The following is a 27,346-nucleotide window of genomic DNA, read 5'->3' as shown; positions in this document are numbered from 1 at the left end:
GATTAAGCCTTTTTGAAGTTACCAGTAACACTGGGGCACCAGCACCATCATCAGCAAAAAAGACAAAATATTTTGGGGGAAAGAATTTGCTACCTAGTTTTCAAAAACCATAAAGTGACCATGTGGCAAAAAAAATTTTTTTAAATCAGTTTCTCTAACTTCCTTTCATCTAGTTTGTGGTATAGGATTTCCTTCCTTCCTTCCTTCCTTCCTTCCTTCCTTCCTTCCTTCCTTCCTTCCTTCCTTCCTTCCTTCCTTCCTTTTTAAATTAAAATCACAGACCTTGGAGGGGGACTGCCTGGGTTCAAAGCCTGCTTTCACTACTTGCTAGTTATAAAACCTTGCACAAGGAACAGCCTGTCTGTACCCCATTTCCTCGTCTGTAAGGTGAGAATCATAGTAAACAACAGTGCCCCTGCCCCTGATGTTGAGTCTGAGCTGAGCTGATACCTGTGCGCACTTAGACAGGGCCCGGCACCCAGCCACACTCTGTAGGCATTGGCTCATGTTATTAATTATTCGTGGAGGTGGAGGCGGGGCAGTGCATCTGAAGATCTTCCTCCAGCTCAGCTCCAGGTGCAAGGTTCACACTCTTTTCTGTAAAGCACCAAATCGTAAGTATTTTAGACATTGGGTTCCATGTGGTGGCTCTCAAAACTATCCAACTCTGCCCCTTGAATGCCAAAGCGGCCACAGACAATATTAAGCAGGTAGACAAGGCGCAGCTCCAGTGGGACTGATTAGGAACACTGAAATTTGAATTTTACATAATTTTCACATGTCCCTAAATATTGTTTTTCTTTCCATTTTTTCAAACCACTTAAAAATGTAAAAACCATTACTTTTTTTTTTTTTTTTTTGAACAGCTCACAGGCTATACGAAAGGAGGTGGAGGGCCCTGGACCATGTGCCATAGTTCACAGACCCTGGGTGGGTGTAGCAGTGGCATATTGGTTGTGAGACCCAAATGCCACCTACTGTGTGCTATCATCATTACTGTTTCCACAGACCTGAAGGGCAGGGGCCAGAACCTTTCTGACTTGGTACCTGGTATTCCAGGGCCTAGCACACAGTAGGTCCTTAGCAAGTACACATAGGGCACTTCAAACAGTTCCTGATGTGCAGTACATAGATGTTAGCTGTTATGATAGAAATATGGGGAGGGGGAGGGGGACACAGGGAAATACAAAGCAATTGAGTAGGCCGACCCATGACCCAAGTAAACCTACAGACAACACACCCATCACTTCCTGGCCTACTCAGAGGATCACCCTGAGATCCTAGCTAAAGATGGGTAGGCATTGGGGTTGCAATAGTTAGCATGTGTAGCATTTTTGCCAATGGATGCCATTTTACCGGAGAGTGTTTGACCTTCTATCAACATTTTAGTATTTTCCCAACTCTGGCTCTGACAGCTGGTATTTGCCTTCTGTCACTTGTCTATTTAGCCACTGGGTGGCACTATGGCTACATAAATGAAACAAACTGGCTTGTATGGTCATCAGGGAAATTGCCAAAACTATTTTTGGCTAATAGGAGAAACCAAGGCCCACAGGCTGGAGAGAGGGTGAGGCTTGTCTAGAGAATGGGCCCCAATGACCTCAGAAGGAATCTCAAAAAACTCACAGCCACTTACAAATCATTTCTTCTACCCCCCACCTCCACATTTTTTTTCCCTGTGGAGAAACCAGAGCTGAGAGGGAACATAACTGACCCAAAGCCACAGAGCTGGGGGTGGGGCGGGGACTGCCCAACAAAACACAGGTGTCCAGTTAAATATACATTTTAGATACACTGAATAATTTCTTAGTATAAGTATGTCCCAAACATTCCATGGGACCACCTTATACTAAAAACGTATTCACTATTTATCTGAATTCCTAATTTAACTGGGCCGGTGTTCTATATGTTTATTTGCTACATCTGGCAACCCTTGCGAAACGGGGACTCGGGTGATAATGGGTTGTATGACTCGAGCACTTAGCTTAGGTATGGGCACAACTCTATTTCCATTTCACAGATGAGGAAGCTGCTTCTTAGGGAGGGTAAGTCACTTGCCAAAGGCCACACTGGTGAGTGGCAGAGTCAGGATTTGAACCCAAATCCTGACCCCAGAGGTCTGACTTCACCATCCTGACCAGCCCCCCCGCCCCCAGTTGTGTGCAGTACGTCTTTTCTGCCCCCTCATGTACAAGGTGTCTCCTTCTAGGTGTCTGTCCAATGATCCTGGTCTCCATGACCCGCTAGCTGCCCTCACCAGACCCCCTGCCACCCCCCTGCCTTCAGAACCAAGTGTGAGCCTCCAACCCCAGCCACTAGTGCTGACCAAGTCCCTCCAAGTCTACAGCTGGGCTCCTGCAGGAATCTTGTGACCTCCTCCCTCTGTCTCCAGCTTCTAGGACCCTCTGCCCTCACCGCCATTACTGTCTTCCTGAGCCTCCTCCCTCTGAATTTCTTCATCACCAAGAAGAGGAACCACTATCAGGTTTGGTCATTGACAGGGACCCCAGGGGAAATTGGAGGAGGACCTTCAGGGGAGTGGGGGAGGGGGTTTGGGCCTGGCGTTGCCACCATGGCCTGAGCCTTCCAGTCACTCGGACCCCTGTCCCCATGGCCCCCATCTCGGTGGGTGGCAGCTCTGTCCCTCCAGCATCCAGGCCACAAAATAATTACGGGCTGGTGTGGACACCTCTCTTTCACTCACATCCCAGGAGTCAGCTCATTTGGTTGAAATTGCATCTAGAATGTTGCTCCTCCATACCCAGGCTCTCCAAATCCCGCTGTCTCTCACCTAGGTCACTGCAGGGACCCCCCTGGTGGAGTCCCCACTTCCAGCCTCACCCCCAACTAGGCCTCTTCACACACCAGCCAGGGGGTACCTTCCTCCCATTTCCCTCAGAGTCAAAGCCATGACCCTGGGGTGGCCCTCTGCCCCCTGGGATGTGGCCTCATCACCTCCTGCCCCTTGCTCACGCCATGCCCCCCACTGCCCTCCCTGGGATCCTCAAACCTGCCCAGCTCCTGCCACAGGGCCTTGCGCTGGCTGTGCCCTGTGCCTCAACACCCTCATCCCAGGGGTCAGGTCTCCTCCCTCCCCTCCCTGAAGTCTGGGCAGCCCCTCTTACCTTCTGGTTTCAGCACAGCACGCCCTCCCCTCCCCCTCCTCCAGCTCAGCTCCTTGGCCTGTGCTGTTTCATTCCATAGCGCTCATCACCTAACCCACCACAGAACACACCTAGTTCTTCCATCTATTGTCTATCTGTTGTCCTAATGAAAGTTTCCCAGGAGTAAGGAATGCTCATTGATGCAGTCTCAGCTTTTAGAATACTGCTTGTCATAGGTGTTCAATACATTCTTGGAGCCCTAGCTGGTTTGGCTCAGTGGATAGAGCTGAAGGGTCCCAGGTTCGATTCCAGTCAAGGACACATGCCAGGGGTTGCAGTAGGGGGTGTGCAGGAGGCAGCCGATTGATGATTCTCTCTCATCATTGATGTTTCTATCTCTCTGTCCCTCTCCCTTCTTCTCTGAAAGCAATAAAAATATATTTTAAAAATACATTCTTGGAAGCAAGGGAGGAAGGATGGAGGGAGAAAGAAAGAAAGAGGAGGGAAGGAGAGAGAGAGGGAGGGAGGTAGGAAGGAAAAAAGGAAGGGAAGGAGGGAGGGAGGGAGGGAGGAAGGAAGGAAGGATGTCGGATAGACTGTTTCTCCAGTCTTCTGTCTGGCCTCCTCTAAGACATTGTCCACACAGCTCTGACGATGCGCCTCAAAGGTGAAACCCAGTGGCCCCACCTCCTCTGCCTGTCCTCCAAGTCCCAGCATGATCCAGGCCACCTCTCCTTCTTAGTTCCCCCCACACCCTCCTCTGACCACACTGGATGTCCTCCACGTCATGCTGTCCCCTCCATCTTCCCCTGCCCACCCCACCCACCATAGCTCATATGTCACCCCACCTCGAGGAAGCCTGTTTCCAGCGCATTGGGGGCCTCCTTGGTTCTGGTGCAGCATCCCCTGTGATGAAGGCAGAAGCAGGGGGACAAAGGGAGATGACATGGTCCAGAGGAGATGACGGGGCTTGGGCCAGGACTGTGGGGACACAGATGCTGAGAGGCAGACAGCTTGGGGCCTGGTTTGAATCAGCAGGATTTGCTGAAGGGGTGGTGTGGCTGCCGGGATGGAGAACTCTAGTCCCTGTTCTCTCCCCTCTCTCCCCTCTGGTCCCAGGAAGAGCAAATGAGGCAGAAGGACTCCCGGGCACGGCTCACCAGCTGCATCCTCCGAAACATGAGGGCGGTCAAGTGCCACGGCTGGGAGGGGGCCTTTCTGGAGAGAGTCCTGCGCATCCGGGGCCAGGAGCTGGGCGCCTTGAGGACCTCGGGACTCCTCTTCTCTGTGTCTCTGGTGTCCTTCCAAGTGTCCACGTTTCTGGTGACGTCACCCTGGTCTCCCTGCAGAGTGTGGGCTGGGGGAGGGAGTGCTGGGGGCAGGGGATGAGGTAGGTGGAGCCCCCGAATCCTGGAGCCTCTTTGTAGACCACCCTTCCTGGTCCCTGCTTTCTGCTGATTAGCGAATCAGTCAGATTATTCCCCGAGTGCGGCAGTGTCTAGGAAGGCCTGTCGTTCTCCTGAAAGTTCGAGTCTTCTGAAACTGCCGCTTCTACTGCCGTGGGGAATTGGTGACAGGTGCAGGAAGCTGCAGAGATGGAACCCCAAGTTCACCCTGCTGCCCCCCCACACACTGGGCACAGCGCCTGTCCTGTCTTTTTCCAGTTGATTTCACTAATTCCGGCCAGATTGGCCTTCTAAAGCATGGCTCAGCCTGCAGTCATGCCGTTGCAGTCAAACCCACAACGACTCACTGCTGTGTCCAGAATAAAATTCAAACCATAAAACATGCAAGGCTGGTGACAAGTGGGCCTTAAGCACTGTTTCCAGAAGGATCCAGAGGCCATTTGCCAGGACACCAGATATCATCAACACAATCAACACTCAGAACTGCAAGTGCCATCACTTAGAACCATGAGGGCTCCCCAAAAAGGATCACTGAGTCACCATCACAACAAGTGACCGTCAAAGTGATCAGCACTGACTAAGCATCACACAGAGTGACCATCACACCAAGTGACTTCTAGAACCATAAATGCCACTGATACCTAGAGCCCTCAAGTGCTGCCAATACTTGCTACTTTCACAGATATCTTCCAAGGGTTTCTCGAATCACAAGTCCCACCCACATCTGGAACCACAAACTTCTCCACGATGGGGAATGGTGGTATCCCCCAATGCCTGGAAGTCAGAGTTTCTGATACCTACTGGCAATGGGGCTGTGTACGCACTCCCTTCACCAGTAGCAGAATTTGAGGGGAGATCTGTGTTTAGGGGCCATACGGACCCCTGGAGAGGCCACAGCTGGCTTAGGTGTCCCTGGCCACACTCATGGACGCTCATGCCACTCCCTGTGTCTCACCCAGGTGGCACTGGTTGTGTTTACTGTCCATACTCTGGTGACCGAGGAGAATGCCATGGACGCCGAGAAAGCCTTCGTGACCCTCACGGTTCTCAACATCCTCAACAAGGCCCAGGCTTTCCTGCCCTTTTCCATCCACTCCGTTGTCCAGGTGACACAGGGGGAGCGAGGTGGCTTGGAGGAGTCTTGCAGGGGTGCGCCCGCCATCCGTGGAGGAAGAGGAGGAAAGGGAGTGAGAAAGGGGATGAATCAGAGCAGCAAACAGGGAGGGAAGGGACAGAGGCTACCGCAGAAGGTGTCAGCAAACATCCTCAAAATACACAGCCTCACCAATCCAGCAATTTCGCATGCATGGATTCATTTCGGTTCCCTTTTACACAAAGCAATTTTATCTTATTTCTCTTCTTTACGGACTCTACTCATGTTGTGCCTCCTTGGGGGTGATGAAAATGAAACAGCAGTTGCCTGGCTGAGCCATCCCTCTTTATTTATTATTATTATTATTATTATTATTATTATTATTATTATTTTAATCCTCACCTGAGGATATTTTTCCATTGATTTATTTTTTAGAGAGAGTGGAAGAGAGAGGGAAAGACAGAGAGAAATATTGATGTGAGAGAAACACATTGATTGGTTGTCTCCTGCACAAACACCGACCAGGGCCTGAGCTGGGGAGGAGCCTGCAACTGAGGTACGTGCCCTTGACCAGAATCGAACCTGGGACCCTTTGGTCTGCAGGTTGATGCTCTAGCCACTGAGCCAAACCGGCTGTGGACATCCCTCTTTAAATGGCTCCCTTCGACCTTACCAAGAGGGGTTTGGGGTTGGGAGCAGAGGGCACCCCCAGGTGGACAAGGCTTAGAATTGTTCCTGATAATGGCCTGCTGATGCTGTCTTCCAGGGTGTGGCCTGCAGAAGGGCAGCTCCATCTACCAGTTATGCTAATTAGGAGCAAGGAGCGGGGAGGGCACCACCACCATCACTGTCACCACCCTCATGAGCATCATTTTTGTCACCTAAAAGGCTTTGGCCCTAAGCCGGTTTGGCTCAGTGGATAGAGCGTCGGCCTGGGGACTGAATGGTTCCGGGTTCAATTCCGCTCAAGAGCAGGTACCTCGGTTACAGGCTCCTCCTGAGCTGGGCCCTGGTCAAGGCACATGCAGGAGGCAACCAATCGATGTGTTTCTCTCATATTGATGTTTCTCTGTCTTTCCCTCTCTCTTAAAAAAAAAAAAAAAAATCAATGGAAAAATATCCTGGGGTGAGGATTAACAAAAAAAAAAAAAAAGCTCTGTACTAATCTTAGTACTAATGCCGTGCAAGTGAGCAAAGCTTGTAGACAGGAAGCTTTCCCCACCCTCTTGAGATACCCAACACCCAAAGCCTGAGTTCTTTTATTTTTGTGTTTTCTATTTTTTGTTAATTCTTACCTGAGGATATTTTTTCCATTGATTTTTAGAGAGAATGGATGGGAGGAAGGGAAAGACACACACACACACACACACACACACACACACACACACAGAGAGAGAGAGAGAGAGAGAGAGAGAGAGAGAGAGAGAAACATCATGTGAGAGAGTCACATCGATTGGTTGCCTCCCACACATGCCCCTACCAACCAGGGCAGGGAGGGAACCTGCAACCCAGGTATGTGCCCTTGACCAGGAACCTGCCACCCTTTGGTGCGTGGGCCGATGCTCTAGCCGCTGAACCACACCGACCAGTGGCAGCCTTAGTTCTTTTCCTGCCCTTCCGGCATGGGTGACCTGGGCTTTGTTTTCCCCAGTCCCGGGTGTCCTTTGACCGCCTGGCCGCCTTCCTCTGCCTGGAAGAAGTTGACCCTGAGGCTGTGGTTTGGAGTCCCTCCAGAGGCTGTGAGTGCTGAGCTCAGCAGGAGGGGCGTGGGAGGGATGAGGGTCTCAGCAGGATGCCAGGGTCACACTCAAGCCAGTGAGTAGCAGGGCAATTTGTTTAGTGGGAGAGGTTTCCTGCTGCCTCTGGGGCAGTGCCTGGGGGGCTTTCTGGGACCAGGAGGCCAGCCGAGCGGCTGGTGTAACGGGTCTTTTATGCCTGCAGCTGCCAGGGAGGATTGCATCAGTGTGCGAGAAGGTACCTTTGCTTGGTCCCGGGAGAGCCCGCCCTGCCTACACAGGTACAGAGGGGCTTCCCTGGCAGCTACCCTCCCGCTGACAGGGAGAAAACGCACGTCCTACGTGAGAGATGGTGCGGGTTGGCAGCCTGGGGCTGGAGGGTGGGTGAGCCTGGGCTGGTGTGCTAACAGGGCAACTCGCAGGACCAGCCCTGTCAGAGAGCGTCTTGGGAAAACAAGAGCTCCTGCAGATTGGGGGACAGGGCATCTCTGCCCTCCTGTCAGGGAGGAGGCAGCCTCTGTTCCCCAGTCTGGACAAGATGACGCGCGAGTCCTGGCCAGGAAGAGCCCCGGCCCGGTCAGCCGTGGCTGCTTCGCTCCCTCCTGTGTCAGTCCCTGCATTGTTGCCACCTGTAGCCTTCAGCTCTTTGGCTAGGTCTTTGTAGCAAAAGACCCCAGTCAGCCCCAAAAGTCCCTAAGAAGGGAACTAAAATGCCCTGGCCAGTATCTGTCGATTGTCATTTGCTCTCTGCATAGTATTCACTGAGCACTTGCTATGTGTCAGACCCTGTTTTAGGCACTAGGACAGAGTGAACAAACCAGACAAGGACCCTGCACTCTTGGGGCTGACATTCTGATGAGGGGGGCACGCAAAGGAGAAATCAGTGGGAGGTGACAGATTGTGGTGTTGACAGGGTCATGTGTAGTGAGAGAAGGCCTGGCATTTAAACTGAGGTTATAATGAAGGGAAGGAATGAGCCTTGCACACGCCTGAGAGAAGAGCTTCCTAGGCAGTGGAAACAGCATGTACAAAGGTCCTGGGGTAGGAGTATGCCTAGACCCAGGTGCCTTCTCCTCATCATATTGGCATGGGGGGTTGGATAACTCTGTGAGGGGGGCTGTCCTGTGTATTGTAGGATGTTTAACAGGACCTCCGTTATTCACCCTCTAAATACTAGCAGCAACCCTCCCCTCAGTTGTGATAACCCAAAATATCTTCAGACATTTCCTAATGACATCTTGGGGGGCACAGTTTCCCCCGGTTGTGTTTAAGAAACAGGAGGTCCGTGTGGCTGACGCAGAGCAGCAGGAGGCTGTGCATCTTTCAGGGCCATCAGACCCTGGGTGACATGGGAACTGCTGGAGGTCTTTAGCAGGGGATTGTCGCGATCTAACTCGGGTTGTAACTCCAGTCTCTTTGGCCCTTGGGTGGAGAATGAACAGGGGCAGGGGCCAAGGGCAGAAGCAGGAGGAGCAGTAAGGAGTCTATTGCAATGACTGAATCAAGACGTGATGCTGATTAAATCCTCCTGCCACAATAAATTCTGTGTGTGTATGCATGTGCATGCATATGTGTGCACGTGCGAGAGCATGTTTGTTTACATGTGCAGGTACCTGCATGCATCATGCATGTGGTATGCATGCATGTGCATTTGTGCACATTGTGGTGTTATATGCACACACACGCATGCACGTGTGAACACACATTTATTTAGACATGCATGCACTTGTGTATGTGCGCATACATTGTGGTGTTATGTGTGTGTGCGTGTGTGTGAGTGTGCATGTATGCGTTCCCATGCACATGCATGGGATATGATGGTGGCTTGCGTAGCCAGGCAAGGATTAGGAGGAGGAAGGACTGCCCCTGAACGTCCTCTTAGCAACCTCCTGGATGAAGCACCAGTGGGAAAGCCTAGCTGTGTCTGGGGTTCACCAATTCTGCACAGACTCAGGATGGGCCCTACCCAGGATGCGTCTCCCCTGCAGGATAAACCTCAGCGTGCCACAGGGCTGTCTGCTGGCTGTGGTTGGTCCCGTGGGGGCAGGGAAGTCCTCTCTGCTCTCCGCCCTCCTTGGGGAGCTGTCAAAGGTGGAGGGGACCGTGAACATCAAGGTAAGGCCACACCCCCTGCCTTTCTGCTAGAATGTCCCCTATCCTAGAGCCCTCCCCACACCTCCATGCCCCTCCCCCTCCTCTCCATGTTCTCTCTCCACCTTCCACCACCAGCAATAGCCTGGCACCGGCAATTCCTCCATAATCGCTCCTGCCTCCATCCCCAGTGGCCTCATTGCCAAAGTGAGTTGTGTTTTAGGGTCCTGTGGCCTACATGCCCCAGGAGGCCTGGGTCCAGAACGCGTCCGTGGTGGAGAACGTGTGCTTCAGGCAGGAGCTGGACCCATCGTGGCTGGAGAGGGTCCTGGAGGCCTGCGCCCTGTGGTCAGACGTGGGCAGCTTTCCTGCAGGAGTCCACACCCAAATTGGGGAGCAGGTGAGGGCTCGGCCTTCTTGGGACAGGGAGGCACTATGTCTGGGGTCATTTGCTTCTTTCTCTGAGCTGTGGGCAGTGTGGTGAGAGGGACAAAGGGGAGACAAGGAGGGCAGGGAAGTGGGGGAGAAAAAGGGCTCAGCTTAGGGCCACGCACATAATAGGTGCCCAATAAATTGTTATTAATGAGTGAATGATAGAACACAGAGATCAGGGAGAGGCAGAAAGGCATGGCAGGGATTGGAGGTGACCAGCTCTCCAACTGGGAGTGGGGAAATCTGGACACCTCTCCTGCCCTGCATTTTTTGGTGACATTGGTCAAATTGCTTCCTGTCCCTGGACCTCAGTAAAAGGCCTGGGCAGAGATAGCCAATAAACAGAATAGATGCATCTAGAGCAGCCGTGGGCAAACTATGGCCGGCGGGCCAGATCCAGCTGTTCTATCCGGTTCTCTTACTCTCCCCTCCGCTCCTTTACTTTGAATTTATATTAGTTCACACAAACACTCCATCCATGCTTTTGTTCCGGTCCAGTTTAAGAACCCATTGTGGCCCTCGAGTCAAAAAGTTTGCCCACCCCTGATCTAGAGCTATGGATTGGGCAGGGTTGGCAAACTGTGACCACAGGTCAAATCCTGCCACCATCTGTTTTTGTAAATAAAGTTTTATTGGGACACAGCCATGCCCATTTATGTACCAGTGGACCATGGCTGCTTTTGCACAGCAAGGGCAGAGATGAGCAATGGTGACAGATACTGGCCCCCCAGCAAAGCTTAAAATGGTTACTGTCAGGCCCTTTACAGCAAAAGGCTGCTGACCCCTGGGCTAGGAAATTGAGAGTGGACAATTATGAGTTCAAGTTAAGGAAATGGGTGGGATTTTCTGGAGAGAAGGGGAGAGGGTGCAGGAGAGGGTCCCCTGTGTGAGAGGAGCATCCAGAAAGGAGGACGAGGTGCTTAGAGGCCAAGTGAAAGGTGTTTCAGAAGCAAGGGGTGCTTGCTGGCCTCTATGTCCATCCAGCTGTGTCCCATTTTTTCTGATGGGATGCCCGTCCAAGGGGACGGAAGCCCCGTCCTTCCAGAGCTCATATCCAAAACCTTTGTGTTACCCTTGATACCTCTCTTTTTCTTATACCCTCATCTAATCCATGGGCTAGTCTTGTTGGGTCCACCATCGAGGCAGACCCAGAATGTTCTGGTCCCATCTACCATCAGCTCTCCCTCACGTTGCTGCAGCATCCCCTGGCTGCCCTCCGTGTTTCCGTCCTCAAATCCCAGCAGCTAAACCTAGGTCAGATCATGCCCCTTCTCTGCTTGGAATCCTCCAGGGTGTCTCCGCTCAAAGTCGAAGCCCTGACCATCCCTGACAAGGCTCCCCCTCAATCTGACTCCAATCATCTCTCTGGCCCCATCTCCCATCATGCTCCCCTCCAGCCACACGGTTCTCCGCGATGTTCTTTGAACACCCGAAGCACACTCTCACATTAGGGCCTTTGCACCTGCTGTTCTCCCTGCTTGTATAGCTCTTTCTCGGGAGTCCACATGCTCCGTCCCTCACTTTTACCAGGCCTCGACTTACATGTTCCCTTCATGGAGGGACCTTCTCTGACCACCTAACCCTGCACAGCAACCCTGCTCACGCTGTGCACCCTAGACCCTTCCCCTGCTTTATTCTTCATAGCACATCACACCATCTGATAGGTGATATATTTTACTCATCTGCTTATTGGATATCTGTCTCCCACCCGCACCATCATTAGAATGAAAGATCCGTGGGAGCAGGGGCTGGGCTTTGTTCATTGCTGTGTCCCAAAGCCTAGAACACTGCTGGTATAACGTAGCCTTGCAGTACATATGAGTGAATGAGTGAATGAATGAATGAAAATAAGGACTGAAAAGCTGCCACTGGATTAGGCAACAGGCAAATGATGACCGGTGTCCTTGAGGAAGGCAGTATTGGTGGAGAAAATGGGAACAGAAGTCAGATTCAAGTGGAGGGAGAAGCGAGTGGGAAGAGAGAAAGCCATGGAGGGTGCAGACAACTCCTCCAGGAAGCTTGACTGGGAAGGGAAGAAGGGAGGCCGGGTAAAGCCTGGAGGTGGAGGAGTATTGGTTTGAATGCAGGTGTGACAGCTGGGAGGTGGCCCTGGAGGACAGGCACAGTGAGCTGTACCTCATTCTGATAAGCAGATGTGGCCCCATCGTAACAGCTTCACCCAGCCTTGTCCCTCTCTTGTGGCCACAGGGCATGAATCTCTCTGGGGGCCAGAAGCAGCGGGTGAGCCTGGCCCGGGCCGTGTATAGGAAGGCTGCTGTATACCTGCTGGATGACCCCCTGGCATCCCTGGATGCTCATGTTGGCCAGCACATCTTCAATCAGGTCATCGGGCCCAACGGGCTGCTCCAGGGAACGGTAAGTTTGGGAAAGTGTAACGGAGGGCACAGGACAAAGGCAGAGAAAGCATAACCCAAGTCTATCTCACCACCACCCTCCTTGAGTCCAATTTTCCTCTTTGTAATGGTCAGCTTTTTCTTGACAATGCTACATAACAAACAACCCCCAAGCCTTAGTGGCTTACAACAGCAGTGACTTTTGGCTTATGGGTGTGTGGTTAAACAGCTACAGCTCTGCCTCCCTCAGGTCACTGGGTTCAGGTGAACTCCTTGTTTTGAGACGTAGGTTGAAGGAGCCCCTCTATATCTTTATTGTGACATTGCTGTTTTCAAGATAAAGGGCAGGAGCTCATGAAGTGGGAACTTGCCCCATTCTGAGCCCCAGGCTTTGGAAGACTGGTCAAGCACCTGAGTGTAACTCCCAGCCCTTCCCTGCTCAGACACGGATTCTCGTGACGCACGCACTCCAAGTACTGCCCCAGGCTGATTGGATCGTGGTGCTGGAAGATGGGGCCATTGCAGAGATGGGTTCCTACCAGGAGCTTCTGAACAGGAAGGGGGCCCTGGTGAGCCTTCTGGATCGAGCCAGACAGCCAGGAGGTAGAGGAGAAGGAGGTACTGACTGGGCTTTGCTGGTTCTCTGTGCCTGGCTCCTATCAAGGATCCCACTGGAATGAGTGGATTGCTCTGGCCCCACACTCCCTGCAAGCCCTGGCCTGAGGCAGGGGCTGTGCTAAGTGCATCTCTAAACATACAGTATTTAGCCCAGACAGTGTTGCTCAGTGGTTGAGCAATGACCTATAAACCAGGTGGTCACGGTTCAATTCTGGTCAGGGCACATACCCGGATTGTGGGCTCGATCCCCAGTGTGGGGCATGCAGGAGGCAACCAATCAATGATTCTCTCTCATCATTGACATTTCTCTCTCTTTCTCTCTTCCTCTCAGAAATCAATAAAATAAATTTAAAAATAAATATACAGTATTTAATTTTATCTTCACAATACCCCTTTGAGGCACATGCAATTCTTGCTACCATTTCAGAGGTGAGCAAGTTGAGACAAAGAGAGTTAAATAATTTGCCCAAGGTCACAAGATTAGAATTTGAGTTTATGCCCATAACTGCTACAGAAACTGAACAAGTTCACTTGGTGCCTAGAGGCCAGGTGACCCAAGCCACACTAGCTAGGGCTTCTCATGATCCAGAGAACACAATGCCTGCTGGGAAAATGATGATGTTCTGGAAGCGAATTCACCAACCCAAGTTCACCCAGAGTGAACGATGGGGAACAGCCCCTGGAACCTCACCTCCACTGACTCATTTACTCATCTCTGTGCCTCTGTTAGGTCAACACCTTAATTACCTCCATTTTACAGATGAGGAGACTAAGGCCCAGAATAAGGAACTGGCCTGAGATCACATGGCTTAGAAGTGTTGGTACTGGGATTTGAACCCAAGCAACTTGACCGAGAGCATGTGGTTTTTCCTCCCTAGGCTGTATACTGCCCCTCCATGACAAAGCAAGAACTCACACCCAGGTGCCCCCAGCCCCAGGTTCTGTCTCTTCTGAAAATACCTGTTGAGCGCTGGTGTGATTCACAGTGTCACTGTCCTGGAGCTGAGGATGGAACCTGCCCAGGCCAGGGGGATGGCCGGGGGACCAGGGTCCTTCCTGGGGAAGATGACACCTAAGCTTGGGTAAAAGTTGGAAAAGAACATTCCAGCCACAGTGAACTGCTTGTGCAATGGTGTCGGGGGACCCCAGAATAGTATGGCCATGGCCATGTTTACTGATGTTTTCCAGCCCCAAGTCCATAGCAGGGGCTCAATTATATTTACTGAGTAAATGAAGGAGCGAGTGATTGAATGGATAACATTCCTGAGAACCCTGGGAGGACTGCCAGAGGTTGCAGGAGCCAGAGCAGTGGACACAGGTGCTCAGACAAGTTAAGGCCATACAGCCAGTGGGTGTCAGCATCCGGACTCCAGGGTCTTGACCCCCACTGTGTGACAAGACTCCCTTGACCTTGCAGAAACAGAACTCGCGACCGGCATTGAGGATCCCGGAGGCTCTGCTGGAGGCGGGAGGCCCATGGCTGGACCAGAGAGGTGGGTTCATTGTGGTCCTGAGCATGGGGAGGGCACTGGCTGAGGCTGAAGACCACCTGTGGCTCAGGCAGGTGGGGGGCAGCCAAAACTATTCTGGAGTGACCACCTGCTGAACACTCACCATGGTGCTCAGTTGTGGGATAACTCACCAAAAGGTGTGTGACAATCAAATGGCCAAAATAATTAAGTTCCCAAATGCTGAGTTCACAGAATGACCAATTTGCCCTCAAGTGCAAATATATAGATGATAGATAGATAGGTAGGTAGATAGATAAAAGATGGATAGATGGTAGATAGATAGGATATAGATTGATTTGACAGTATATATGGATGGATAGATATAGAGATAGACAGATGTAAATAGATAAATATATAGACAGATGATAGATATAGACAAAAGATTGATAAATGACAGATGGATCAGTGATAGATTGGTTGATGTATGATAAAAAAGATAGACTAGACAGATAATTGATAGATGGATAGATAGATGACAGATTGGTTAGTAGATGAAAGACAGATAGATAGATTATCCCCATTTTACAGCTGAGGAAACTGAGGCACAGAGAGGTTAAGTCAGCCCACTCATTCATAGATGAAAGGAACGTAAAGAAGTCTTCAACAAGTGAATTGTGCAGAATTGACATCCTGCCAACCTAGAATGACAAATCTGAGGGTAAACAGAAGGAGCAAAATGATTGCAGCAAAGCTTAGGCCAAAAAAAAAACCCTCTGAAAACCAAGTTCTGAGGTTGGGCAAATAAGTTCATTCAGTGAAATGGTATTGAAACAACAGGCTTGTTTGACTCTGGGGTAATAGATGGCATTTAGTTGGGCACTACAAAGGGAGAGCACAGCATGGCACCTACTTGGTACTCAGTGTGTTGATTGAATGAATGAATGAATGAGTGAATGAATGAATGAAGAGTGTACCCCAGAGCTCAGTGGCTATCAGTGGCCATGACGGTTGGGCACACCGCCCCCCGCCCCCACCCCCCCACCCCCCGCAGGAAGAGAGACTAATTTGTCCTCATTTCCTCTAAATAACAGGTCCATGAAGTCAATCCCTGAGATGGACAGCACCACTTTGGAGGCCCAGACAAAGGTTCCCCTAGATGACCCTGAGAGGGCAGGACGGCCAACAGGAGGGGACAGCGTGCAGTATGGCAAGGTAACCATCAGCTGCTCCCTGCCCTCCACATCCACTGCTACTGCTGCCCTCTGGGGCTCAAGACCTGCCACCAGATAGAGCACTGGGCAGGGGGCGGGCAGTCACCTTTATTGAACATCTACTATGTGCCAAGTAAGATTCTAGACACTTTCTATTTCTTAATGTTCACAAGCACTCTAAAATTAGATGGTAATGCCCTATCCGGTTTGGCTCAATGGATAGAGCGTCAGCCTGTGGACTGAAGGGTCCTGGGTTCGATTCTGATCGAGGGCACATGCCTGGGTTGCAGGCTCAATCCCCAGTAGGGGGCGTGGAGGAGGCAGCCAGTCAGTAATTCTCTCTCATCATTGATGTTTCAATCTCTCTCTCCTTCTCCCTTCTTCTCTCTGAAATCAATAAAAATATTTTAAAATGATAATAAAATTAGATGGTGATAACTCCATTTTAGAGGTGAAGGAACTGAGGTTTTAAAGACTTGGGAGGCTTCTCTGTGTTCTCATAGCTAGCAAGTAACCAACTTGGACTCAAATCTAGGTCATTCCTAATCTGGAGCTTGTACTATTTCTTCTCTGCTGGTTTCTCCACCCATCCACTCACATAACTACTCATTCATTCATCCACCTGTCCACCTTTCCACCCATTCACCCACCCACCTACCCTATCTGTCCCATTCACTCATCCATCCATCTACCCATCTACTCACTCATCTATCCATTATGTCCAGCCTTCCAACCACCTACCTATTCATCCATTCACCCACCCATCCACTTACCTCTCTTCCATCTACCCACCTATCCATCCACCCATTTATCTACCCTCTCATCCATCCACCCTTCCATCCATCCATCCACTCATTTATTCCCACCCACCTATAGACCCACTCATTTATTCATCCATCCATTTACCATTCGCCCAACCACCCATCATCCCACCCAACCATCCACACATTCATCCACCCAGCAAACATTACAGAGCCCTCATTACGTGCCAGGTAAAGTCTGCCAGGGCAGAGATTGCTTGCTAGTAGGGTGAGACAGTCACAACTAATTAAGCTAACAAGCAAGATAATATCAGATAATGATAAATGCTACAAGACAATACAGAAGGGCAATAAGATGGCAACCAACCAACAGGGGCCCGCTTGGATAGGATGCTCCCAGAGTAACATTTGAACTGAACCCTGAGGGATGCAAAGGAACAAGCCCTGGAAGGAGCAGAGGGAACAGCATTCTGAGCAGAGGGAACAGCAGGTACAAAGGCTCTGTGGTGGGAAGGAGCAAAGAAAGGGATCCCAAGAGATCAGCAGATAGTGAGGGGGGATAAAGTCAGAGAGGGGTACAGGAAGTCTGGAATTTCTTCTGAGAACAAGAGAAAACCATACGCGGGTCAGCAACAGCAAGGTGGGGTCAGGTTGATATTTTCAAAAGTTCCCTCAGGCTGCAGCTGTGGAGAACTTCAGGTTGGCAGGAGGTGGACTTTAATCAAGTGGCTTAACCTGTCTGTGCCTCACTTTCCTTGTCTGTCAGATGAGGATAGAGACACATGCCTGTCCCATAGTAGGTGTTCAATAAATCACTCCAAAGCCAGGCAGTGCCACAGCCTGTCCCTTTGAAGGCTCCCACTGGCCCTCTGGTGTTCTGTAGAGGAAGGGGGCCCTGAGGCTGGGTGGGGCCTGCCGGGGAGATGGTGCTTCAGGTGGGAGGTACTGAGAGAGGACCTGCGAGGTCTGCACGATGGTTCCATCTGCCCAGTGGCGTGTTTTAGGGGCCTCACCTGCTTTTCTTCTCTCCCCTCCCCTGGGCCCTCTCTCTGCCCCCATCTTTCCTACGTGTGCTACAGGTGAAGGCCGCCCTGTATCTGAGCTACATACGGGCCGTGGACACCCCACTCTGCCTCTACGCACTGTTCCTCTTCTTCTGCCAGCAAGTGGCCTCCTTCTGCCGCGGCTACTGGCTCAGCCTGTGGGTGGACGACCCCACCGTGGATGGGCGGCAGACACAGGCGGCCCTGCGAGGCTGGGTCTTCGGGCTCCTGGGATGCCTCCAAGGTACCCCTCACTGGCCTTCCTCACCCTCCACCCTCATCCCCATCCGAGATGCTCAGGGCTCCCTGGCCCTCCCATCTCTGGATCACTGTTCTCCCTGAAGATCTGTGCAAATATCCTAGGTCCAAGCCCAGACCCGCATCCTTAAGATGGGAGGCGGGGGACATGGCACATCCCTCCCTTTCTGAAACCCTCAGTCTCTATCAGACTCACTGGCAAATGCAGACTGTCGGCCTCCAGATGTTGGGACAGCTGAGCACTTAGATGGGGTCAGACACGGCAATTCAGCTGGCTCCACCTCTCCCCCGACCCCAGCACAGAGGGCAAGCCCAAGGTCTGACTGCTGGGGACTGTCAGCACCCCCATCCCCACCCCTCCAGATGAGCTTTGAGTATTTTGTCCCTGTTGTTAGGGACAAATACGTTAAGAACTGTTGTCATCTTGGAGAACTGACCCACTATCATTAGGTAATGCTCCTCTTTTTCCCTGATAACTTTCCTTAGTCTGAGGTCTGCTCCATTTGAAAATAATACCAATACTAACTATATAGCTATAATAGAGGGTCCACCCAAAAAATATACACACTTAACAGCTGATTGCTCCATTGATGTTTCTTTTCAGATCTCACCCATCAGAATTATTAATTATTCAAAGCGTGTATACATTTTTGGGGACACCCTGTATACTAACTATATGAATATATATCTAGTTTAAGCACCAAGAAAATATATTGCCTTATAGGATTGGAATCCATAGATAAGTAGCTTCAGGTATGGCTGAATCCAGGGATCCAATGAGGCTGTAGGAATGGCTTCATTTTCTTCCTCTGTGATAGCTTCCTGTCCAGGCAGGCTTCTCCCCCTCGTGATGAGATGGTATGCCACAGCTCCATCTTGGCCACCTCAAAAAAGCAAACACCTCTTTCCCAAAAGCCCTAGCAAAGTCCCAGGTCTCACTCTCATTGGCCCGTGTTGGGCCACATGTTCATCCCTGAACCTACTGCAGTGGTTTGGGTTGGCCAGGAATGAAATTTGCCCCACCCCAGAAACAGGGAGTGAAGTTAGCCCCATTCCAAGCACATAGCTTGGCATGGGAGGAAGGGAGTATATACAGTAAGTTTCCTAGGGCTACCATAAAGCAAATGACCACAAACTTGGTAGTTTAGAAGAACAGAAATTATCTCACAGTCCTGAAGCCAGAAGTCCAAAATCAAGGAGTCGGCAGGATTGGTTCCTCTTGGAGGCTCTGAAGGAGGATCCATCCCATGCCTCTCTCTTAGTTACTGGCCGTCCTGGCGTTCCTTAGCTTGTAGCATGTCACTCCAGTCTCTGCCTCTGTCTTCACATCACCATCTGTGTCTCTGTGTGGCTTCTCCATATATATATATATATATATATATATATATATATATATATACACATATATATATATATATATATTTTTTTTTATTTTTTAATGATTTCAGAGAGGAAGGGAGAGGGAGAGAGAGCTAGAAACATCAATGATGAGAGAGAATCATTGATTGGCTGCCTCCTGCACACCCTACACTGGGGATCAAGCCCACAACCCAGGCATGTGCCCTGACCAGGAATCGAACTGTGACCTCCTGGTTCATAGGTCAACACTCAACCACTGGGCCAGGTGGGCGGTGCTCCTCTTCTTAAAAGGACACTAGTCATTGGATTTAGAACCCACTCTAAATCCGGAATGATTTTATCTCAAGCTCTTTCACTAATAACATCTGCAAAGATCCTATTTCCAAATAAGATCACACTCCGAGGTGCTGGTGGAGAGTGATTCCATTCCACCATGGGTGGGGGTGAGGGTCCCCAGCCCTCATGCTCTGACACCCTCTCTTTCCGCAGCTATAGGGCTGCTTGCCTCCACGATCACAGTGCTCCTAGGGGGGATCCGGGCATCCAGCCTGCTCTTCCGGAGGCTCCTGTGGGACGTGGCACGGTCTCCCATTGGTTTCTTCGAGCAGACACCCCTGGGGAACCTGCTGAACCGCTTCTCCAAGGAGACAGACACTGTAGATGTGGACATCCCAGACAAACTCCGGTCCTTGCTGATTTACACCTTTGGACTCCTGGAGGTCAGCCTGGTGGTAACAGTGGCCACCCCGCTGGCTGCTGTGGCCATTCTGCCATTGCTGCTCCTCTACACTTGGTTTCAGGTAGGGAGAGGCTGGGAAGGCTCCTGTGGTCAGCTGAGGTCACCTCAGCCAGTGCCCTGTCCCTGGGCAGGAGTCCATGTAACAGGTTCTGCCCAGCTGGGCAGTTGGGGGCCACCCCTCAAGACTTCCCAGAGGCAGAGACACCAGCCTGTTTCTAACATCTGTTCTTACCTGTGTCTCCCAAATATTCACATCGAAGTTCTTCACAGCTAACATTTTGTCCTGCTGCTGCTGAAATGAGCTTCCTCCTCTCCCAATATTTGGAAACCAAAAAGACATTGCAAGGTCTCAAAGACTGCATTAGACTCCTCCAGTTGCCAGAGACCCAGTTAAATTAGCTTAAACAGAAGAACAGAATGTAATGGCTCACATGCAGTAGTTGCGGTGGCCAGCTGTCACCAGGATACAGTCACTCTCTGTGGCCAAGTCATGAGCTGGCCACCATGGGTGGGGGTGAGGATCCCCAGCCCTCATGCTCTGACACCCTCTCTTTCCGCAGCTATAGGGCTGCTTGCCTCCATGGCCACAGTGCTCCTAGGGGGGGATCCGGGCATCCAGCCTGCTCTTCTGGAGGCTCCTGCTCTTCTGGAGGCTCTATGGTTCTCAAAGTGTGGCCCTGGACCAGCAGAGAATTGCCTGAGAGCCTGTTAGAAATGTACATTCTCAGGCCCTACCCACAACCTACTGACTCTATGGGAGTTGGGCCCAGAAATCTGGGTTTTAATAAACTCTCCAGGTAATTCTGATACATTCAGATGTTTAAGAACCACTAACTTAGCTCTGCTTGGCCCAATTTTGCACACACTCTCTTTCCAGAGGTCAGGCCTGACGGCCCCTTGCAACCCTACACTCACAGCATCCACCTTAGCAACCCCAACACAAAAAAACTTTACTCCAGCTTAGTGTTCGTATATCAATCCCAGGGAAGATTCTGATTGGCCATTTAGGGAGCATGTGTTTATCCCTGAACTAATCACTGTGACCAAAGGGATAGTTTACTCTGACTGGTTAGGTTGTATCATGTGACCACCTCTACAATCAGGTCCCACAATTGACATCCACTTCCCTCAAAAAAATCAGAAGTAGAGTAGAAACAGCCATGATAGTCAGACAAAAACCATGGCGACCACTGTCCTCCACAACGATCCCAGGTCTTCTCTACGTTCTCTTGACTTGGGGAGGGACTACTTTTCCATCGAGAGCTTGGGAGTCAGGCAGAGGTGAGTTTGAATTCAGGCCCGGCCACTTGCTGGATATAGAGGTTTGGACCAGCTGCTTAATCCCTCTGAGCCTCAGGTGTGCTCACCTGTAAACTGTGAATGCCACTAATGCCCACCTCACAATTACTGAATACTGTTTGTAAAGAGCCCGGCATGCAGCCCAGGTGTTCAGCAAATGCACGCTCCCCTGTGCCAGCTGCACACACTTGCAACCACAAACCAATTTAACAATACCTATTATCTGTGCATCATTATGTTCCCAGCACCTGGCATGTAACCCTAGAGTTAAAGAAATGAGTTCCACTTGGCCGACTGCCTTCCTTGCCCTTTATGGTTTTGTTCCCATGGTAACTGGCCCTAAGTAAAGCAGTTGGCCCTAGAGCTGGGAATGAAACATTTACACTAGATTAGTGGTTTCTCAATCCTGGTTGTACAGTAGAATTACCAGGAAGGAGTTTTAAACATACCAAGGCCTGGGTGACACCACCAGAGATCTGATTGAATAGGTCTGGGTTGGGGCACTGGAGGTTTCTGAATCATCTCCGGTGATTTTAAAAAGAACTATGGAACTCTGATTTTGCAAGGAAACTGGAGTCCAGAGAGGGAAAGCAACTGGCCCAAGGTCACACAGCAAACTAGTAACAGTACTTGGGATTCCCTGAGCTTCTCAAACCACCTCTCTGTGTCTGTGACTTCTCCCCTTTCCACCTACCCCCCTTCAGAGCCTGTACATGGCCACTTCATGCCAGCTCAGACGCATGGAGTCAGCCAGGCACTCCTTCGTGTGTTCCCACGTGGCGGAGACGTTCCAGGGCGGCGCAGTGGTGAGGGCCTTCCGGGCCCAGGGCCCCTTCATGGCTCAGAATAATGCCCACATGGATGAAAGCCAGCGAGTCAGTTTCCCACGGCTGGTGGCTGACAGGTAGGAAGGGAGCAGAGAAGACCTTGCAATCCATCTGTGTCCCCAGAGAGTATCATATTGTGTGGCCAGAGAGGTAAAGTGGCCTGCCCAAAATCACACAACGCGCTGGGGAGAAAGCTGAGGCTAGGTCCCGGGGGTGTACTTGGCTTACACTGTGAGTGGATGGAACCTAGCCTGAGGGCTTCCCAATAGCAGGTGGGCAAGGAGGCACAGATGTCAGCAAAAGGGAAGACACCTCTGTTGCCTTGGTGACAAGGCAGCAACATAAGCATCCTCAGCCTCTTCTCAGTACTAAGCAAGAATAAGAACACAAGCTTTGAGCAGAGACAGACACAGGTTCAAATCCCAGCTCTGAGCTGGGTGTTCTTGGGCAAGTTATATAACCTCTCTGAGCCTCATTTGTCCAAGTGGGATTGTACTCAAAGAGTGGCGATGAGGATTAAATAAATACACTCATAGCTAATACTTGTAACATGCTTATTACGTGCTCAGTACTGAGCACACTACATGGATCAATTAATTTAATCCTATTAATAACCCCGTGAGGCAGAGACTGTTTTATAAATGGTGAATCTTAGGCAGAGAGAGATTTAGGAACTTGCCCAGGGCCACACAGTGAATATGTGGTAGAACCAGGATTTGAACCCAAGGAATCTGGTACCAGAATATAGAGAGGGTCAAGCACACAATTTATTGAGTAGGTGCTCAATAAATATGAATTCTTTTCTCCCTTTTGCCAGCTCCCCAGTCAGCCTGGGCAATCAGGCCCTGTAGCTGTGAGTAGTGTCTCAATGCCATATGCCTTTTGGGTAACCTGCCTTGCCCCTTCCTGGAGTCCTAGCTTAGGGAGAAGGAACCTTCTGAACATTTAGAAAGCACCTACCATGTGCAAGCCTCAGTGATTTCCATGCTATATATAGCACCTCACTGAAACCTCAACTCTAATGAATCAGATGTTACTTCACTCCATAGATGGGTAAACCGAGGTTCAAAGAAGCGAAGGGTGTCCCCAAGGTCTAGGGAGTGGGAGACCCTAGGTGGGTCTTTGTTCATTCATTTGTTAGTTGGTTCTTTGAGAAAAATGACCTGTTGGAAAGGGTATGTGCTTTCTGGCATCATTCAGACAGATGTGGCCTCAAATCCTGATGTTTGTTATGTGTCTGGACTTAAGCAAGTACCTTACCCTTCTGAGCTTCAGCATCCTCAGCTGTCAAATGGGGACAACAACAACCCCCTTTGTGGGGTTGTTGGGAGGACTCGGTGTTATATGTAGAAAGCCCAGAGTTCCCTAAAGACAGGGATTTTTATTCGTTTGGTTCATGGTTGTATCCCCAGCACCTCCAATATGCAAAGCACACAGTAGGTACTCAATATACATCTGTTAATGAATGAATAAATGAATGGTAGAGTAGGAATTCAATAAAGGGGGTGTGCATTTACTCATCTATTCAGCATATATTTGTCGAGCACCTACTCTGGGCTGGGTCCTGTGCTAGGTACTGGGGACAGAGCCGTGAAGGAGACCAAGCCATTGCCTTCACAGAGCTCACGATCTCCTGATGGAGACTGAGAGTCAAGGACTGATTAAGTAGTTGAATTATAAAGAATGACAACTGTCATGAAGGAAGTTATCAGAGCTGTGTTAGAGAGAAAGGCAGGAGCAGTCCTGGAAGGCTCTCTGAGGAGGTGATGTTTGAGCTGACCTGTGCATGAACATAAGATGGTGGCCACGTGAACATGGAGACTGGGTTTAGTCTGGAAAACACAAGTCCCAAGCACAGAATATTGGCAGCATAGCAAAGCTTAACTAGAGCACCTACTGTGCGCCGAGCCCTGCGCTGGTCACAGGTGAGACAGCATCAATTCTCCCACCCACTGAGCTTGGGTGGGGCCTGGGTGTGGAGGAGGCCATGGTCAGGACCCCCATGGGCACTCGAGCTGGCACCATGATCAGTCCTTGTGCCCAAAGGAGCAGGTCCCACAGAGAGGGCCCCCACTCACCCTGCTTTTACCTGCACCCCCTTTCAGGTGGCTCGCTGCCAACCTGGAGCTCCTGGGGAACGGGCTGGTGTTTGCCGCTGCCACGTGCGCTGTGCTGAGCAAGGCCCATCTCAGCGCTGGCCTCGTGGGCTTCTCTGTCTCCGCCGCCCTCCAGGTACTCCTGACACCCCAACCTGATTTCCGAGGAGCAGGCAGAACAGAGACAGATCCATGTGAGGGGGACCTTCAAGGACCCAAGTCCAAACTACCAACCAGTGAGGACAATAAGGCTCTTCCAAGAGCTTAGCTGAGGTGACCTTGCTGGACATTGAGCAAGAGTCTTCCATCCACGAGCCTCAGTGAGCTCATCAGAAAAATGGGTAGTAATCCCTCCACTAGTTGAGATAAGTATACAGAGTGCATTCCCAGTGCATTATTAACTTTTTGGTATCTATTAATAACAATATTTGATGTCAGGTCACGACATCTGTGAAGGGGAAAATATACATGTAAGTAACATTCATTATGAATGAGGCATTGTTCTAAGAGCTTTGTAAACATTAACTCATTTAATCATGCCCCCAACCCCATCAGGGGTACTATTATTATCCCCATTTTACAGTTGAGGTAACTAAGCGTAAGGATAAAGCAAGGTGAGAGGTTGAAGCTTGGTGGGTGGGTATTACTCTATTGCTTGGCCCGGAAGGCCTCTCTGTGGAGGGGGCTTGTGAGCTGTGGCCCAGAGGGAGGTTGGGAGGGAAGAAGGGAGGAATCTTTCCTGGAGAAGGGATCAGCAGGAGGAAAGGCCCTGGGATGGAGGGAGGGTGTGACTAGTGTGCTAGAGGAACAGCAAGCAGGTGGTATGGCTGGAGAGTGTGGGCGAGGGCAAGACTGGAGGGAAGTGAGTTTGGAGAGAGGAGGGTGGGCCCTGGTGAGAAGCTGCACATGGTTCCAAGTGTGATGAGCAATTGGGGGAGGAAAACCTCTCAGAACAGAAGTCAGCGGGCCTGGGTCCTGCTGGATGTCCTTGGGAGGGCCATGTACCCTCTCTGGTCCTGTCTCCCCACCACCTGTATCAAGACAAGGTGGACAAGCTGATGTCTGAGGTCTCCTTTCTGCTCCGCATGCTCTGGTTCTACTGAAAGGAGAGGGGAGTCCTGGAGGCTGCAGTCAAGTCCAGTCCCTTTATCTGCCCCGAGGCCTGCCTCCCAGTCCTTGCCTCAGGGGAGCTGATGCAAACCTCTGGGGTGGTTTTACTCAAGCCAATCTGAGGTGTCTTCTCACACCAGGTGACCCAGACGCTGCAGTGGGCTGTTCGCAGCTGGACAGACCTGGAGAGCAGCATAGTGTCGGTGGAGCGGATGCAGGACTACACTCGGACACCCAAGGAGGTGATGGGGGGCAGTGAAGGGGGAGGGTCTGCCCCATCTGGGACTTAGAGCAGAGGGCAGTGGGCCCAGGTAGACATCTGCCGTGGGCTTTGGAGCCCCCACCACTGTAGGTCGGAGTCCCAGCCAGGGCCACAGTAATGGTTAAGAGCATGGGGTCTGGAGCCAAGTCAGATCCTGGGTCCTTTGCTTCCTCGATTGGGCAAGCAGGTCCTTCTTCTGAGTGACAGGGGACAGGAGGAACAGGAATGCCACTGCCAGGTAACAGCACATGATAGCGACATTACAGGGACAGAAGAGCAACAGAGCCACTAGCAATGCTGGGTACACTGGGAGGGTCAAGTGAGATCCCACAATGAAGGGCTTACTCAGTGCAGGGTCTGGCACAACATAAACAATCAATACACGCCCACTGCTCTCATTAGTCCCATTTCACAGATGGGGAAACTGAGACTCAAGGGGGTGGAGTGACCTGTTCAAGGTCACAGGAATACCAATGGCAGCATTGGACTCCCTGCTGCACAGACCTGTCCTCTTCACAAAGGCAAAAAAGAGGACCTACCCTACTAGAGGAAGAGAGAATAATATTTAACACTTAACAGTGGCTAATAATAATTTCAAAAGATAAAGAACAGCCAACACCATCGTTTTTATGATACCAGATGTTTGTTTTTAGCTTTGCTATGTTCCATGTCCCTATAAAATGGCAGTAAACATGCCCATTTTACAGAAGAGGAAACTGAGGCTTAAAGAGGTAGACCTTTTGTGAGAAGCCTGGGAGAAGGGCTCCTCTGACTCAGTGTCCCCTTCTGCCCCAGGCGCCCTGGACACTGCCCACCTGTGCAGCCCAGCCCCCCTGGCCATGTGGGGGCCAGATCGAGTTCCGGGACTTGGGGCTGAGACACCGGCCCGAGCTCCCGCTGGCCGTGCGGGGTGTGTCGTTCAAGATCCACGCAGGAGAAAAGGTGAGCAGCTCTTCCAGAGCTTCTTCCTCATGGAAGCCAGGCCACAGGGCAGCTGGAGAGGACTCAGGGCCATGGCCAGGCTGGGCATCATCCCAGGGCTCAGGCCCTGAGCACCTGCCTCCTCCACATCCCCACCTCAGGGCACCTCATCTTCAGGCCCACCACCCCTAAATTGAACTTATCTTACCAAACCTGACTCTATCAGGGGGAAACCCACCCACCCACCTTGATGTCCCAGAGGAGGCATCTCCCCAACTTCCTTTTTCTTCTTTCTTGAACATTAGTTGAAATATCAGGCAAAGTGCTAAATGCTCCACATACTTCATCCAGTTTCATGGGCTCAGTTTCTGGCTTTGCCAAGGCTCACCTTGGGCAAGTTACTTCATGAATCAGTTTTTCCATCTGTAAATGGTAATGACAATGTCAACGTCACATAGAGGTGTTCTGAAGTTTAACCGAGTTAATACATATAAACTGCCTGGAACAGTACCTGGAACAGAGCCCATGCCTCAGGAATGTCTACCGGAGCTTTCATTCATTAGTATTTGCATTTTTACTCTGACAACAACCCTATGAGGAAGGTGCTAGTATTGAACCATTTATCCCATTAGCCAGGCCCCTTCACTGAATCCCTCTTCTCCCTTCCCACCCTGCGACACTTCCTCCCTGAAGCCCTCCTTGCCCTCCCCCTGATGTCTCCAGGCCCCCATCTGAGCCTCCAGCCTCCAATCTGTTCGCCTGTGACCTTTATTTGAGCATGTCTTTCCCCTGCTCAAGACCTTCCACCTGCTCCAGGCTTCCTTCAGGGAAAGCCCAAACTCCTGAGCTTGGCAGTCAAGGTCCTGCCCAGCTCTCTACTGCATTCAGCGCCCTGCCAGGGCTTAGTCCACATTTGTGGAGCAGTTGCCTCTGGGAGCTCAGGGAGCTTTCAGTCTAGCACTGTGGTTTACCTGGAATCTCCCCCTTCTCTGAACTCCTGCTTACCTTTCAACATCCCACTCAAGTACCCCTCCTCTATGAAGCCTTCTTTGATTACCCCATCAACCCCTATCCACGGGAGTAGGAACAGCACCTCCTGGCTTACCTCCATTGCTACAGGTCCGGAGCTTGATGGTAGAGAGTGATCATCACACTTTATTAAAATTAAGTTTACT

At 50.9% G+C, this 27,346-nt stretch overlaps 1 protein-coding gene across 2 annotated transcripts in view; it reads left to right on the top strand.

Annotated features, from left to right (window-relative positions):
• Positions 1-27,346, top strand: part of ABCC6 (ATP binding cassette subfamily C member 6) — a 52,306-nt gene that overhangs the window by 18,571 nt on the left and 6,389 nt on the right. For both annotated transcript variants that reach the window (XM_080679394.1, XM_080679395.1), the window contains exons 11-27: positions 2,393-2,485; positions 4,224-4,427; positions 5,470-5,616; positions 7,255-7,342; positions 7,545-7,620; positions 9,328-9,454; positions 9,654-9,830; positions 12,071-12,238; positions 12,660-12,834; positions 14,252-14,327; positions 15,377-15,497; positions 17,337-17,544; positions 19,407-19,717; positions 21,660-21,859; positions 23,888-24,014; positions 25,129-25,230; positions 26,046-26,192. In XM_080679394.1, the coding sequence (XP_080535520.1) occupies positions 2,393-2,485; positions 4,224-4,427; positions 5,470-5,616; positions 7,255-7,342; positions 7,545-7,620; positions 9,328-9,454; positions 9,654-9,830; positions 12,071-12,238; positions 12,660-12,834; positions 14,252-14,327; positions 15,377-15,497; positions 17,337-17,544; positions 19,407-19,717; positions 21,660-21,859; positions 23,888-24,014; positions 25,129-25,230; positions 26,046-26,192 (2,547 nt within the window). The remainder of the gene's footprint in view (positions 1-2,392; positions 2,486-4,223; positions 4,428-5,469; positions 5,617-7,254; positions 7,343-7,544; positions 7,621-9,327; positions 9,455-9,653; positions 9,831-12,070; positions 12,239-12,659; positions 12,835-14,251; positions 14,328-15,376; positions 15,498-17,336; positions 17,545-19,406; positions 19,718-21,659; positions 21,860-23,887; positions 24,015-25,128; positions 25,231-26,045; positions 26,193-27,346) is intronic.

This window comes from Plecotus auritus (assembly GCF_963455305.1).
Source record: "Plecotus auritus genome assembly, chromosome: 7".
Lineage (NCBI taxonomy): Eukaryota > Metazoa > Chordata > Mammalia > Chiroptera > Vespertilionidae > Plecotus > Plecotus auritus.
This window is presented reverse-complemented; position numbering and strand designations above follow the sequence as displayed.